The sequence below is a fragment of the Tachypleus tridentatus genome, chromosome 6 (assembly GCF_004210375.1).
Source record: "Tachypleus tridentatus isolate NWPU-2018 chromosome 6, ASM421037v1, whole genome shotgun sequence".
Taxonomy (NCBI): Eukaryota; Metazoa; Arthropoda; class Merostomata; order Xiphosura; family Limulidae; genus Tachypleus; species Tachypleus tridentatus.
The window spans coordinates 85,380,312-85,396,113 of record NC_134830.1 but is presented as its reverse complement, the minus strand read 5'-3'; the positions used below and the strand labels follow the sequence as shown (position 1 = coordinate 85,396,113).

Genomic DNA, 15,802 nt, shown 5'->3' with positions numbered 1-15,802 from the left:
TGTAGTTTTTAGGTTGAAAAAATGAAATTAAAGTAAGACTATATGTAAAACTTGGAAAGTTAACTTGCATTATCAGCAGAAGGAGTGAATAAAAGAGTAACGTGGACAAAATTTTGTCAGCAAGTCTTGATCCTTTAAAAAAAAACAAAAAAAACTGTTCCCTTCAAAGATCAAAACAGATCTCTCAAAAAGCTCCAAAATTGAATATATAAAGCACATCCTCTCTCTAGAAGAAGAGCATTGAAATACAATAATATTTTTGTTACATCTGACAGCCATGAGGTATCGTTAAAGATAATGCCAGTATTCAGTGAAATAGCAAGTTCCTAAATGGGATAAGCTATGAATAGTAATATCTTTAATTTCTTAATATAATATTTCTTTAGTTATGGTGGTACAATAAAACATATGTCAAAGTATAACTCTTTAAATACAACAATAAAAACAAACTTTTAATTAAATATGGCTGCAAAATAAAAGTGTAATAAAATCACAATTAATACAGCTTAGGAAGAAATTATGGCAAAATTTGCGATGCACACAACAAAAAAAATGTAAATGCTTTGAAACACTGAATTACTCAACTTGTGGTTAAACAAAAATAATTCCAACATTGGACAAAATGCATTAGAAACAAGACTTCAAAACAAAATTTCATGAAAAAACGTGTTTAAGTTTCAAAATTTTAAAGAAAAATTACAAGGCAGCATGGAACCTTTCACTTATCATGAAGGTTAGAGTAAGGACAAAACTTCTTAGTGTTGCTCAATACCAAGTCAAAATTACAGAAAGCAATGATGTCAACACTGGTGAACTTATTTAGAGAAAGGTCAATAGTTCAGGCTTCACTGTAGGATGCTGAATTGTTAAAATTATATTCCAATCATACTTTGTAGTTTCTCATGCTATCAATACATAGTTGAATAAGCAGATTTTACATTTTTGCACTTTGCTGAAGCAATTTTAATGAGCTTCCATATCATGTTCAACACAACTGTCTTTGCATGTGTGCCTACATATAGTGATTGAGTGCTGATATCCCTTCCTAGTTCTCAGGTAGCATGAAAACAGCACTTCATTTGGCACTGTACAGAGTGGCACAAGAAAGAAAAAAGGACAGTTGTAGCCCTGTTGCAAGCAATGTGCAATTGTATTACTCTAGCAGACACCTTACTAAACTTAAAGTGCACATAGGATACAGTATCCACTACATTGTTGTATGTGTTGTTTGCAGCTACAAGAGTTATTGACCTCCCTTTCTTGGCTCTGGGTGGCATGGCTGTAACCAGCACCATAGTTGACTTAATTATTTCAATACTTGTATGTGTGTGACAAAAAGGGAAAGTTAGAGCTATGAACTTAAACAAACTCTATACCTTTTGTTACACAGCATGAGAGAAAAATATGTCTTAGTTTGAAGAATCATGAATTTTCAAACTGTGATAACAAGAAAAATATTACTACTTAACTCTTCCAATTTTCTCTGCTGTATATGCTAATCACCAATGATGTTTTTTTTTTTAACTGACTTTGTGCTGTGCACAAAAAGCAGCCAAATATTGGAAATTTGCTGTCTGTTTTACTCTTTACTTTTATTGTATTATTTAAATTAAATTATCTTTTTTTCATACATAGGTTTTTGATATATAGACTAATGGGTTTCAGTGAATGTGCTTAGAGGTACATGTGTGCAGCACACACATACACACATGAATTTTTGGTTGACAGGAAATTCAAACATAGTGGGTAAATAGTTGAAATATTGTGCACTTTAACTGTTAGAAAAAACTTGAACTGTTAAATAAATTGTGTTACCATCCATGAGTACACAACATTACTAATGCTAAGTAAACAATTCACTAAGATAAACTTTTTTGAGATAAAAAATATATAAATAAATAAATACTGCTGCTCTTCACTTCTTTCTGTTTGAAGTTGCAAGTAGTTTGTAATACAAAAACATGCAAGTTTTGAATGTTATTCAACAGTATTTTACCTATCTCTCTGCCATCACTATGTGTATAAACTAGACTTTTTCTCTTAACACACTTGATCTTCATTCCATAGGTAAGAGCAACTACTATGTACACTAATTAGTTATTTCATAGTACATACATAGGTGTTTCACATACACAATAGGAGGTAAAATCTCTTCATAGCTGTATACCCATGTGTGTTGAAGATATGTTTACAAGAACTTATGAACATAATATGTATTTATTTATTTTGAAGTACACTGGTGTTCTTGGTATTTAACTTTTATCAGTGGTTTGCAAGCCATTATCATTCTAGATTCACAAGCTGTTACTACGTAATATTTTGATAAATTAAAATTGAATACATATATCATATATGTGAAAGAGTCATTAGATGCTCAGAAAGTAAGAATTACAAATCCATTGGAGCTTTAGATGCTTCTAAATATCTACTGGCATCAGCTTTATAACTTTTCAAACCTAGTAAATTTCAATAAAGCATACCACACACACATTCATGTATGTGTGTGTGTATATAAAAATGCTGCAAAAATTTATATATATGCACTAATGTGTACATGAAATACATATTTGTTGAAGAAGTTCTAGATTGTTTTCACTAGGTAGCTTGAAAATTATAGAACACAAGTTGCTTCAGGTGGTTAATTTAGTGAATGACTCATCATCCTCAGTTTTGGTCCAACCAAACCCAGCCTGCTTCAAGCAGTGTTTAAAGTGGCTGGTAGACTCATGACCTTGTTGGTAATCCTACAGAAATATTGTAAGTGAATCTTCTTCCTTAAACCATGCTAAGGAAATGAAGACAAAAGCAAAGCTACTACCTTTCTGCATAAGTCTCTCATCTGCATTAACAAATTAGTTACCAGTGACTTTCCCTTACAGTTTGGGGCTGTGTAATACGTGCATAATGCATTTTGCACTTCTTTTGCATTTACTATGTGTATCCATGGCCCTCTGTTCATAATAGGGTGAAAAGACTGGCTGAGAGACTGATGGTTGCCTGTATAACACATTCCCTTGTTGTTTGTCTCCTTTTTTAGGTCAATTATAGGTGCCTTGCTTCACCATCAGTACAGGCAATGTTGAGAGTGACAGATTGTAAAACTTGCAATGTCACAAAGATGTCAACAGGTGACCAAATTGTCATGTTCTCTAAGTTCTGACATAGGGTTATGGAAAATATTGCATGTAGTAGTAAGTTTTTCTGGGCAATACGTACAAGAAACTATCTTAGGTTGGATTTTTTATCTGCTTTTTCACTTTCAGCTTTCTGTAGATTCTTCTGCACTATCATAACATGGTTGATGAAGGACTGTGTACAGAGCAAATCTACAGAGCTCACCTGTTGCTCACCATTCCATTTTAAACCAGATCATATTCTGGTCAGAGCACCAAAATTCTTCATATGTTTATATAGTGGTTTAAAGGAATAATGTCTCCCAGGTAAACTACTTCCTGCATAGAAAGAGGTTTGAAGACTTGGTGGAATTGAATACTAAATATGAAAAGAAATGTAGCAAAGACGAAAAAGAAAAGGTAAATAAAACAACAAGTACTCTTTATGTTTCATGTAAAATTGTGTTACATGGTTTCCAGGCTGAAAAAATTAAATTAAAGTAAAATAAGACAGAATTTAAAGATTGAAAGAAGTTGACTTACCTAGTCAGCAGAATGTGTGGGTGGATAAAACATTAATAAGAATGAAACTTCAACAACAAGTTGTGATTCTCTCAAAAAAAGAATTCCCTTCAGTAAAGATGAAAATGAATCTCTCTGAAATTGTTGAAATTTCATATGCAAAGTACATTATTTTTGTAGCTGACAAATTAGAAAAGGGATGCTGAAATGTGGAAATATTTTTCTTCTGTGTGGAAACCACAAGATATTCTCCAAACACATGGTCAAACACGACACAATACAGCTATCCCATGAGACAGCAGATAAGTTCCTTGACCAGTCAAGCTACAAAAATAAAACACCTCATGCTGCAGTTCCTCATGTGACATCAACCAGGTTTAGAGAGTTTCAAAATGAGAACTTTGGAAAAAATCATGAATTTTGTAAATAATAGATATATACTATGAGAGAGAAGATGTACAGCATCTGTATACTACATGTTCAATGGCTATGTATGATCAAGTTTTTGGGTCAGAAATGTGGTCAATTAAGGTTAATTTTCTCTTAATGAAAAATAGGTAATTGCTGTCAAAATAAGTTTATAACATCAAGTTCAAATGGAATATATTATTTTTAATTTAGTAATACCAAACATTTTTAAAATGCCAGTTTGCTTTCTCTTTCCTCAACATTAAGCTAAAAGCTATCTTGCAGGAGGTGATGTGCTGAAAATCATGCATGTAACTGTGTTCACTAGTATGGCCTCTTGTAATCTTGTTGAAAAAAAAAAAAGGATGCTTTTCGGATTTTTTATGTTTTGATATTAGGTGATTTTAGTTATTTGGACTAATCAGATATTAATAATAACCTAAATTATTCACTGCTATCTTTATATTTTTTCCTAGGTTGAAATTAAATCAGTACCAACAGAACTAGTAAGGTTAGAAAAAAAATATGGTTTTGTTGAAGAAACAGGACTAGGTAAGTGTAAAATGAAGTATTTTTAGAGAAAACATATCCATAAGACTCTTATTATCATTAACTTAAAAATTAGTAAGTTAGAAAGTTGTGTAAACTTAACATGCTACAATGTCTTTAGGGCATTAAATCAAAATGTGTCATATTTGTGGTACTTCATTTCCATCAAACCATGATTGTATGGTTTTCTGAGTAAAGTTCTATTCTATAGTTGTTGTTGTTTTTATTTATTGATCTATTTCTTAACAGGAATAGCTAATCTTACTCTACAAATAATAATAGAATGTTGAATTTATATTAACTTTTAAACACAAAAATTTTATTGTGTAAAATGTTGTTTTAAGCAAAACCAGAGCTTATCCATCGTGCTGACCTTCGATTGTCTGATATTGCACGAGGTTTGGATCAAGATTGGGTGCAGCTAGCAGACCAACTTGACATTTCTGAATCTGATGTGAATAACATTAAGAAAGAACAACCCAATGACTCAGTGCAACAAGCTTTGGTGATGCTTAGACTATGGTTACAGCAGGTTAATGAAGATGCAACTGGTGAGAAAAAAATTCTGATTTTTAATCTTATTTACTGCATAGTATTCTATGGTAAAAATCATGTAAATTATATCAATTGCAAACAGAACAATTTTATTATTTGTTTATTATAGCAAAAAAAAAATGCAGAAATTGAGGCTTTGAATTTATAAAGTTAATTGTTAAAAAACAAAACTAGTTAAATCACTTAGCAAATTTAGTGAATTTTAAAAATTGATAACTGGGGCTATATGTAAACTGTAGATAATTAAATTAACCAATGTTTTAGTTTTAACAGTATATTTCACCTTAAGATGAACACCTTTGTTTTTCAATAACAAAAGGGATTTGTGTTCCCTTCTATTATAAATAAACAGTGTAATTTATCTTAAGTATAATTATCCATTTTATTATTAAAATTTGTTTTTCTCGGAATACATTAATTATGTTTCACCTTTTATTAGCCTTTACATCATATGGTTGGTAGTTACTTTAGTACTATGAATGTAATAGGTCCTTTTTATTAGTTTGTTTATTACTGAAGCAATACCCACAGAGGCTACAGGTGTTGATCAAGGGCTTTTATTTGTATTTATTTGTGACATATATATATATATGGTTATGAAAATACATTTTACTAAAATTCTTAAACTGTGTCACCTCCTTTCTATTTAGCCAAAAGAATAAAAGAAGTTTAGGGTTTATATGTCTTAACACCTTTTATACTGACAATGACATCAGTAAAGATAAGTAACAGATATATAAGAAAAGCACATATAAACACACAAAAAAAGTTTTATATAAAATGTATTTATAATTGTAATTATATTAAAGTGTCCTGATTTTCTTTCATTACCTCTACAAATCCCCCCTCCAAACAGATTTAAAACATTTCTTTGCTACGAACAAACAGAAACAAAAGTTGCCTTGAATGCATAAAATAGTAGCTAACTTCTGCCAGTAATGTTTTGTAATTAAAACATTTGTACGTAGAAAATAAAAATATTTTCTTTTCCAATAAGTTTATGAGAAATCAATCAGTGTTATTATTTTATGTTACTTAATTGTTCCCTGAAATGTGCTAGGAAAAACTAAAGATGAGTAATGAAAACTTAAAATTGTGTTTGATTTTGCATAACATTCTTGAACTCATAACACAGAGGGTTGAGTGCATTATAGTAAAAGAATTTTTAAAATGCAAATCAGCAAGTCACATGATAATCATGTGTAAAGTCACAGTGGTTCACAATTTATCAGAGTTATGTTTTGACATTGCTCAGCATTTTATAGGTAGTGTGATACAACCAAGTATTTATAACTTGTAGGTAAGAAATGTAAAAGAAATGTACCTTTCTGGTACAACATATTTATAAAATCTAATCATAAAGATGTGCTTAAATTTGATATCCTTTGAACCTAATGGTATTGGAAAAAAAAAAAGAATACTGATCACTTTTGAGGACCAGAATCATCTAGAAAAAGACTTGCAACAGGTTATACATTGCAGGCCAATTGTCAAGATGGATGGTCATTCAGGTAGAGCATGATATGGTTTGGAGATGTACATTAAAAATGTGGTGAGGCTTAAAAATTGTTTTAAAACAGCATGCTTAACCACTGTACTATTTAATATATAAATATTCTTATTTATTCAGTAAATTCATATGAATTGATTAAAGCCAGCATTGATTTAGCACTGCTGTATGCTACTTCACATTTATGATTTTGTCTTTTTTTTTTTCTTAAATCCAAATGCAGAACATACTGAACCTATTTGAGGTCATGGGCTAAATTGAGCCTTAGGTGTTATTTTGTGTAATAAGTCCAGTCATGGGAACTGTTTACTATTTCTTGAATTGTCTGTGTTGTGTTCTGCTTTACTTTGTTTATGTTGGACTGCTTTGTGACTGTTATATGGAGAAAAGATGTATCTAGTTTTCTGATTTGTTTGTTACAGAAAATGATCTCTTGATGCAGATTAACATGTTCAAACTTACTTGTTTTTGTTTTGAAGGAGCTATGATGTGTCAGTTTATTTTCAATATGTTTAGCATGCTGATTTTGTGTCTGTGTGTGTCAAATACAACTTATTTTATTTTAATTTAAATCCACTGTACATGTTGAGTCAAGGGTTTACACATGTTCTTGAAATCCTTTAACACTTTTTATACCTTGTAGCCATAAAATAGCAATCAGATTTCCATGCAATAACTCTTAATATGTTTTGTGTATCTTCAAGAAATTTAGCAAACTTTCAGTAAACATTATAAGTATTTTGTACACAAAGTATCAGATTTTTTATCTTTCCCCTCATGGGCTCTGCTGAACCTGCCAAGCTCTTGACCCCAAATTGACCATTATAATTGCTATACTAAAATTTCTAGCATCTTTTGTTTCTCTTCAAAAAAATTGCAGTCTTTCAGTAATCATTAAGAGTCTTTTCTGGATGGTCCCCCAGTGGCTCAGCGGTATGTCTGCGGACTTACAATGCTAAAAACTGGGTTTCTATACCTGTAGTGGGCAGAGCACAGATAGCCCATTGTGTAGCTTTGTGCTTAATTCAAAAAACAAACAAACAAACTTTTGTGGACAAAAAGTCAGGATCTCTGAGAGGTATTTACACAAACATTTCTTCCTCAACATATGGAGTCACAGTATTGACTGCTCTGAATGCAAAGTGATTTTTGTATTATGATTAAAAATACTTTTCTTCACTTGAAAAAAAAACAACCCAAATTTTATTTTTATAATCTCCAAAATCTCTTAAATAAATTTCAGCCATTTTGTTTTTAATAAAACTTTATTTTGTCTAGTCTACTGACATATGAGGTGGTCAGTGTTGAAGCTATCTATACTAAAACTTTGAATTTACTGATTGTATCATCACAACTTTTGACTAACTTTTAATAAACATTATGTATATGTTGTTTCAGAAAATCAAAGTTTTTATTGTGTGTTTCTACTAGTGATTTTTTGAAGTCTTTACTGAGTTAGACTCTGTGCAAAATAATTTTCATGCTAAGAATAATAATACTTCTTTTCATGTTACAGTTTTTGTATTTCATTTGCATAATCTCAAAACCCCTTTAAATAAATAGTTTTTTTTTGTAAAACTGTATGCTCTATCTTTTATTTTTTGTACTCTAAACACTATTTCTACAGAAATTGTAAGAAGTATAAGTTGCAACATCTCAATTAATAATATTCACAGTTTCAACTTTCAACTCTTTCATGTATGTTTTATTTTAATCTTATTGTTTTATTGCCTAGCTTATACTAAATAATGTATTCATCCCTGTAAAGCAGTATATCACAGTAGAAATACATTAATAGATTCTTATAAACCAAGGTTCTACATGGTGTGATACATATAATTTTAATGTATAGTTAAGTAGGCCTAGTGTTTTTCTTTAAGTTCATTGTCTGATTAAACAGAAATTCATTTACTCTTCATGTATGTATTTTAGAACATAAAAAATGCACCAATTGCTAGAATAGAATGTCCCAAAAGTTTATCATGTAACAGGCTTTCTAACTAAGTTGTAAATGGGTACAAAGCTCTATTAATGATGCAAGCAACCATTTTTCTTACTTTTCAGTGGTCACTTTCTTTTACCTAATGTCTGTTGCTGCCAAATACAATTTTGTGTTGATGATAAATTTGTAAATAAAATAAAAACTTGTGACTTTGAAACCTTCCTTGAAAACACAGTAGAAGTGTGGTGTTTCTGTTGCAGTTTAGAAAAATATAATGATTTTCACCAAATGGAAGAGTTTGGATATTTAAATTGTACATTTGACCATTTTGTTATTTGTAGCTTTTTTTGTATTAGATGTTATTGAAGATCTGTAAATCATTGTGACGTTTACAGTCAATCAACACCATGCATAGTGGGTTAACAGTTAACATTAGAATCTATCCAGAACAACTGGTACTACTCACTTGACATTTATACAAGATTATTTTAAGTTGTATAGATGTATGCATATATAGTCAATGCAAATTATAAACTAGTGTCATGTAGACCACATGTGTATATGTAAGCACTTTTAATATTTCTGATAGTTGTTATATTCCCCCCTACCTCTTCCTTCTTCTCTGTGCTGGTCATAATAAGACTTATCATGGTTTTGCTGTACCTGGCCAGGTTTTCTCTTAGAGTGACATTTTTCTCACTCTGTAAAGTTCAAAACATGTTAGTTAACAACTGTGAATTCATTATATTAATATACCTTTTTCCCTTACATTTCTGATGTAGCCATGACAATTTTTCAACCCTCTTCCACTGTGACGACCCAGTACCCTAGTGGGCTATCACTTCTGCATACTCTATCTGAAACTAAGTATATTCTAAATAAAATATGTAACTACAAAATTTCTGTCTTACTTTCATCTAGAATTACCATCATTTTTGCCATCTGCTTTCTTGATTCTTACCACTACTTATGGTCAGTTTCAAAAATAACTACTCTATCTGCTTTATCTATAAAATTCAAAGTCATGCAGTGTTCATTAAAATTTGACACTTACCATCAGCCATCACTGTGATTGTTGATCCAATTCTCAAATCTCTGCTTGGTGCTGTCATTTAAACTGTGGCTTAAAGAATTTTGTTGTAGGAAACAGTTTAGATGTCTGTATAACATTTTAGACTTTTCTTATAATTGTTTATACATTTGTGTAATAACATGGCCAAAATTGATCACACAGTGTTAGAAAAAAAAAAAAAAAAAAGTGAGCCTGTCAACAGCATTGTGTCCAAAAGGGCAGGAACTCTAGACATAAACGAATGATACTGTTGCAATATGTTAATAATTGCTATGGTGCATGGTGTGTCATTATATAAAAGACTGTTTGGTGTAGATGTTAATAATTTATTTTGTGAATGAATATTTTATGATTTATTAGTTGTTTTTTTTATAATAAGAGACTTAAAAGCAGAAGATTATTTGAAGTTGTGTTTGTAGCTCATTGATGTTGAGAATATAGCGAGTAGATGATTTAGTAATAAACATATAAATAGTATGAAGTGAGTGGGAAACAGCAGAAGAGAGTACAGTCAATCCCAAGGAAATGTTTGGCATAAAGTTAACTGCATTAGAAGTGATAGGCTTAATGCTTAATATGTTAGAGTAAGACTAACAGTAGAAAACAGATAATAATAAGAATTTATTCCTGAGGAATAGAGGATATTTTGAAGAAGGAAGACCAAATGATTACTGGAAGAGTAGTATACAACTGCAAAAACTTGTGCCACAATTGTAAGTGAATTATACACAGATTATTGGGGCAATATAAATAGGGAAAAGTAGTTTAGGTTGTCAACTGAAATTTTAAAGTAATTGAATAGGTCTGAATGGACGTTTGACAACAAGAAGAGAACCACATAGTGTTTTTGGTCACTATAGTGCAAGTAATTTGTTGAACATACGTTAAACTAGTTTTGAATATATATTTATATATCATTTGGAAAACAAATGGAGTTCATGTTGTTTACTTGACACTGAATTTATTGCTAACAAGTTGCACATAACTGCTGTAGAAGAATTCTAAGCCTGACAGCAAGAACAATACAGTATATACTTATACTATAAAGAAGTATTAGTAAAAACCTTTAACTGTCAGTTAGTGAATGCATATTGTGCATCTGACAATGTGTCATGTCTGTCATATAAACATGAAGTTACAGCTGTGTAGGGATGCATGTAGTAGATTGAGACCCCATATAAACCACAGACAGCATTAAAAAGATTAAGGGTGTCAACAGTTATACAGCTACTGTTATTTGCTAGATAGTCAAGTAAACTTAAAAATTATCTCATATAATGTGCAATGATGCATTTAGTAATTTTGCCCAGGTTTTATTAAACACTTGCAACCATTTTTGCTATAGGCTGATGAAACAATAATAACAAATGGGCAATCACTATTATAAACCATTAAGATGGTTTATGATAATAAATTCTACCAGAAGAGTTGCTAAACATCGTCAATAAAAATTATAATTAATAGTATTTAGCCTTAATTATAAGTGACAGAGAAATCACATAAATTATCTGTGACCATTCTGCATTAAGCCATCAGTTAGGTATCTTCACTGTTATCATTGTTTTCAGTCCATATAAAGAGAAGATGTAACCTTGAGACATTGCTAGATACTGCTGTCTAAATTTTTGCAAAATGAAAAACACTACAACCAATATTCCATGGCCAGACCACCAGTAGTAACTTTCTTGACCAGATGTTATATGAAAAGTACACGTGTGGATAACTGAGAAATTTTAAAAAATAGTATATAAATTTAAGAAAGTAGAATATACGTGATATGTGTATATATCACGTTTTTCTTCTTTTAATTCAAGCTTCTCTTCAAGTTTACAGTTAATTTTAACTTGAAAATCTGCAAAGTTTTTAAGGGCTACAATTACTTTGTTTCACCACTGTAAGAACTTACATGCAACACAAATGCATAACCCTTTGACAAAAATATCCAGTAATAATGAAAATCCTTTAACAAAGATACAGTACACACTGAAAGTTCCTTTATCAATAACTGAAACAAATTAGATTCTTAAGAATGAATACAAGTTTGTACTATATAGCAGAAATGGTTGATGTTGGTATTAACAACTTTTATTTAAAAATGCAAGTAACATTGTTTCAAACTCCTTCGGTCATCATCAGGTTAAGAATTACTTTGAAAAAGTAACTGTTCCTGATCATGTGTTGTGGGGACAACAATACTGACAGGTACAAGTAGTTTGGAATGTTGTATATATTTCATTGTATTATATTTGATAGTTAACAGTGTAATGTGTGTGAACAAATTTAATTAAGTCATTAATATCAGTATAAAAGTGTTTCTTGGTGTTGGTTTAACATGGGTTTAAGTTCTTACATTTAGATGCACTTCTTTAATTGTTCATTCATTTACATTTGTTTCTCTGTTGATATGTTAGTGTCTTTTATGCTTATACAGTTATTTTCAGTTGCAGGATTCAAAAAGCATGGCAGTGTTTTTGTGTGTACTGAACTAAGTTTTTATTTCTTGGCTGGTTTCTAGATGTAAAATTCATAGAAGTTGAATTTTATAAATAGTGTTATTATTGTGCTTGTTAGAGTAGTCTTTACATGGTATAGATTTTCTCTTGATATTTCGTTTTTGAATGAGTTCAATGTTTACTGGAGTATTATGTTTTGGTTATAATTTGTTTTGTAACTGATGTCTGAGATGTAAGGTATGTGGCAATGAAGTGCTTTGTTCTTGATTGGTCATCTTCAGTCTGTTGGTTGGCTGTCCATTGGTTGAGGTTTCTGTGTATAATTCTTTCTACAAGTAATGGAAGAAATTTATTTACATTGATGAATAGCTATTTTAATTGTTAACTCATCATTAAGGTTATCAGGTGGGAAAAGTTTTGTGGCTGGGTTTATTAAGTTTTTTTTTGTTTTTTTTAGTACATTAAGTTTCTGTTTTGTTTCCAGTAGTGAGTCTTAGGGAATTTAGTGTCCAGTGTAAGTGATTTTCCCATGGATTTTCTGTTTTGTTTTAATTGCCAAGTCCAAGGGAATGTAGAGTCTGCTGTGAGTGATTTTCCTTTGAAATTTTGTTTTGAACTAAGTATCTGTTTGGTTCGGTGGTAAGTGGGCAATAGCCAACTTCATGACAGGATAATTTGGTAACAGTAAATTATATCGAAAGACAGGTCATCAACTGGACAAGTTGTTGAACAATCAACTTGTTGACAGCAAATTTTCAGCAGTTGTGTCATGTGATAGATTTGTTGTTATATTTGTGTTTACATGTACCTGTTCAGGTTTACAACATATATGAGTAATTTGTTGCATTTTGAATAAATAGATACAAAATGTAATGATTTAATACGGATTAAACACTTTATTATAACAACAGAACAAAATTATACCCCACATTTTTGAGATAGAGTAGAATCTGAGCATTATTCTAGAATTCTTGATAATGTGTAACCATGTTCTGTCAGAGTCTTTTTGTCGGATGTTTTACTAGCCAGTATTTATCTGGAGTATGACAGTTTCAGTGTCGTGCTGCTCCTTTTGTATTTCATTCAGCAATGAAAACACCAATACTCTCCTCTTGTTCACCATTTTGTTAAAATTTTTGTGCCATCCCTCTACAACATAATTAATTCTAATAATGATTTATACAGTAAAAGAGTTACCTGACGTTTTTATGGAAGGTGATTCCCCTTCCAAACAATAATAACCCTCCTACTCTCCACGTTCCTCACCACCTTTCACTTACGTCATCAGCTCTCTTCAGCACAGGTGAAGTGCAGTTACATTTTCATTTATTGTTTTTTTATTGTGTTTATAATTTTTGTGGTTAACTTTATGCATGTAAGTATTATTATACAGGTATAAATAAGCAATATTTTTACTTAAAATGCTTCATAATGCATAATTTTTGGAGGTCTGTAACAGATTAATTTAATTTAATGGGAAAAATTGATTCGATTTTTGTACAGCCTTCTGGAACGGATTAGGTTTGAGAACCGAGGTACCACTGTATTGTCACTGCACATCAGTTGACTGATTACATTTAGTTCTTTAAAATTAATTTTGCACTTTTTTGAAATGTTGCACAAAATGTGTGCACATATTATTTTCATTGCAATGACATGAGTCAATTAACAAATTACACTTTATTTTCTGTTTGTTTGTGTTTGAATTTTGCACAAAGCTACATGAAGGCCATATGTGCTAGCCATCCCTAATTTAATAGTGTAAGACTAGAAAAAAGGCAGCTAGTCATCACCATCTGCTGCAAACTCTTGGGCTACTCTTTTACCAGTGAATAGTGGGATTGACCATTACATTATAATGTCCCCATGGCTGAAAGAGTGTTTGGTGTGATGGGGATTTGAACCCAAGTCCCTCAGATTATGAGTCAAGTGCTCTAACTACTTGGCCAAGACAGTATCAAATAATTTTGCATATTCATGAACATACTTAAAATTTTGCAAACTAATTACCACTTTTTAATTTAAATTAGATCACTAGTTAAAAAAATGATGGTGAAAATGAATCTCTACAACTGGCTCTTGAAATCATCTGTCCCCACTGAAAAGAAATTTAGTAACAGTTTCATTAGGATCAAACTTAAATGTGCTTCCACTACTTAATGCAATAAATAATTTTTACATTTGTATTTTATCTTGGGTGTTGCTGTAATGTATGGATACGTTTGAGTTATAACATGAAAATAATCTTTCTGCCAGCATACTGTGCAGTGTGACTATTACAATTACAGTAGTAGTTTCTTGATGGACACCATGGCAGATACATAAGAGCTTACACAGTTTTTGAGTTAATCAAGAATGATGACAAAAGGAAGTTGGAGAAGTTCTTTGAGACCACTGTGCTACACAGTCAATAGATTGCTGAGTTATTCCTAGGAATATTTGCAAAAATAATACTTTTACAAGCTTGCAGTAAATGTTTGTTATTGTGTCATAACTATAGATGTAAGAAATTATATCATAAGAACATAATCATTATTAGATATATATAGCTACATATATTTCATGGAAGAGACAAGGAAAAACTTGGGAAAGGCTTTTGAAATGATAAAATTTTTCATTTGGGGCTCTAAAGCCCCTTATGCCCAAATGGATAAGTTTTAAAATGTTAATAATTTATTGTATTATGTGTATGTACGCTTTTCAATGGATGTATGCTTGCCTCAGAAATAGCCATATTGTTGCTAACTGCAGGGGATTTTTTTATTTATTGAGGAGCAAATGCCCTCCTCTCAGTTTGTATATGTAATTGGAAACCTGAAAATTGGTTTCTAGGTTTAATGTTTATCAGTAGAATATTTTTAGTAGTTTTAATAACATGCCAAGGAAATAATTTCTAATAATTTCAAAAAATTGTTTTTCGAATAAATGCTGAGATTATTGGTTGCTATATGTAGGCAATAATCTTGAAAAGGCCCTTAGAAAAATTGGAAGGGAAGATATTGTCAACAGCTGCATGTTTAATGTGGAAATTGTTACTGATGATGTGGAAAAAGCAGTTGCAAAAGTACATTTGGACCAATCAGGTAAATATTTGTTTATTTGAAAGTAGAATATTTCTAATGTGTGTTAAAACTATTACTCATTTACTAAAAACAAAAAGAACTTTCTTCTTTAGAAAAAGTAATACTTTAATAAATCAACATTTTAATTTATGTCCTTGGGAGAAACTCATGACACAGTGTAATACAAAAACTAAGTGCAATTGATATAAAATGATGCTTTTGTATAAATAGAATCTAGAAGTATCACATTAAATAATCTTGTAACATCACATACAGGACAATAATGAAATGATGTTAGCTTAAAACTTTTTAACATGATGTGTTAGTTGTGGCTTATTTTATGAATTTTAAATATTGGAATTGTTAATCTGTATTATTACACTGTAGAAGAAAAGTAATAAGCATAAATAACATGGAATTGATGTTGCAGTGTGCAGATGTAATGGACACCCAACTGCTCCTGTAAGTGAAATAAAAGTTTTAGTTTAACATAAGGGAGGTGATATTAAAAGAAAGTAAGACAGATAGGTTTCATGCTGATTTGTTGAAAATGCCTGAATAAGTTGTTATATTTGATATTTAGGTTGCTTTCAGGGAAACTGAGTTGCTGCTTGCT

At 30.8% G+C, this 15,802-nt stretch overlaps 1 protein-coding gene across 19 annotated transcripts in view; it reads left to right on the top strand.

Moving 5' to 3' along the window:
- Nucleotides 1-15,802, top strand: part of LOC143252947 (uncharacterized) — a 229,411-nt gene that overhangs the window by 119,907 nt on the left and 93,702 nt on the right. For all 19 annotated transcript variants that reach the window (XM_076505869.1, XM_076505868.1, XM_076505867.1 and 16 more), the window contains 3 exons: nucleotides 4,520-4,595; nucleotides 4,937-5,143; nucleotides 15,079-15,207. In XM_076505869.1, the coding sequence (XP_076361984.1) occupies nucleotides 4,520-4,595; nucleotides 4,937-5,143; nucleotides 15,079-15,207 (412 nt within the window). The remainder of the gene's footprint in view (nucleotides 1-4,519; nucleotides 4,596-4,936; nucleotides 5,144-15,078; nucleotides 15,208-15,802) is intronic.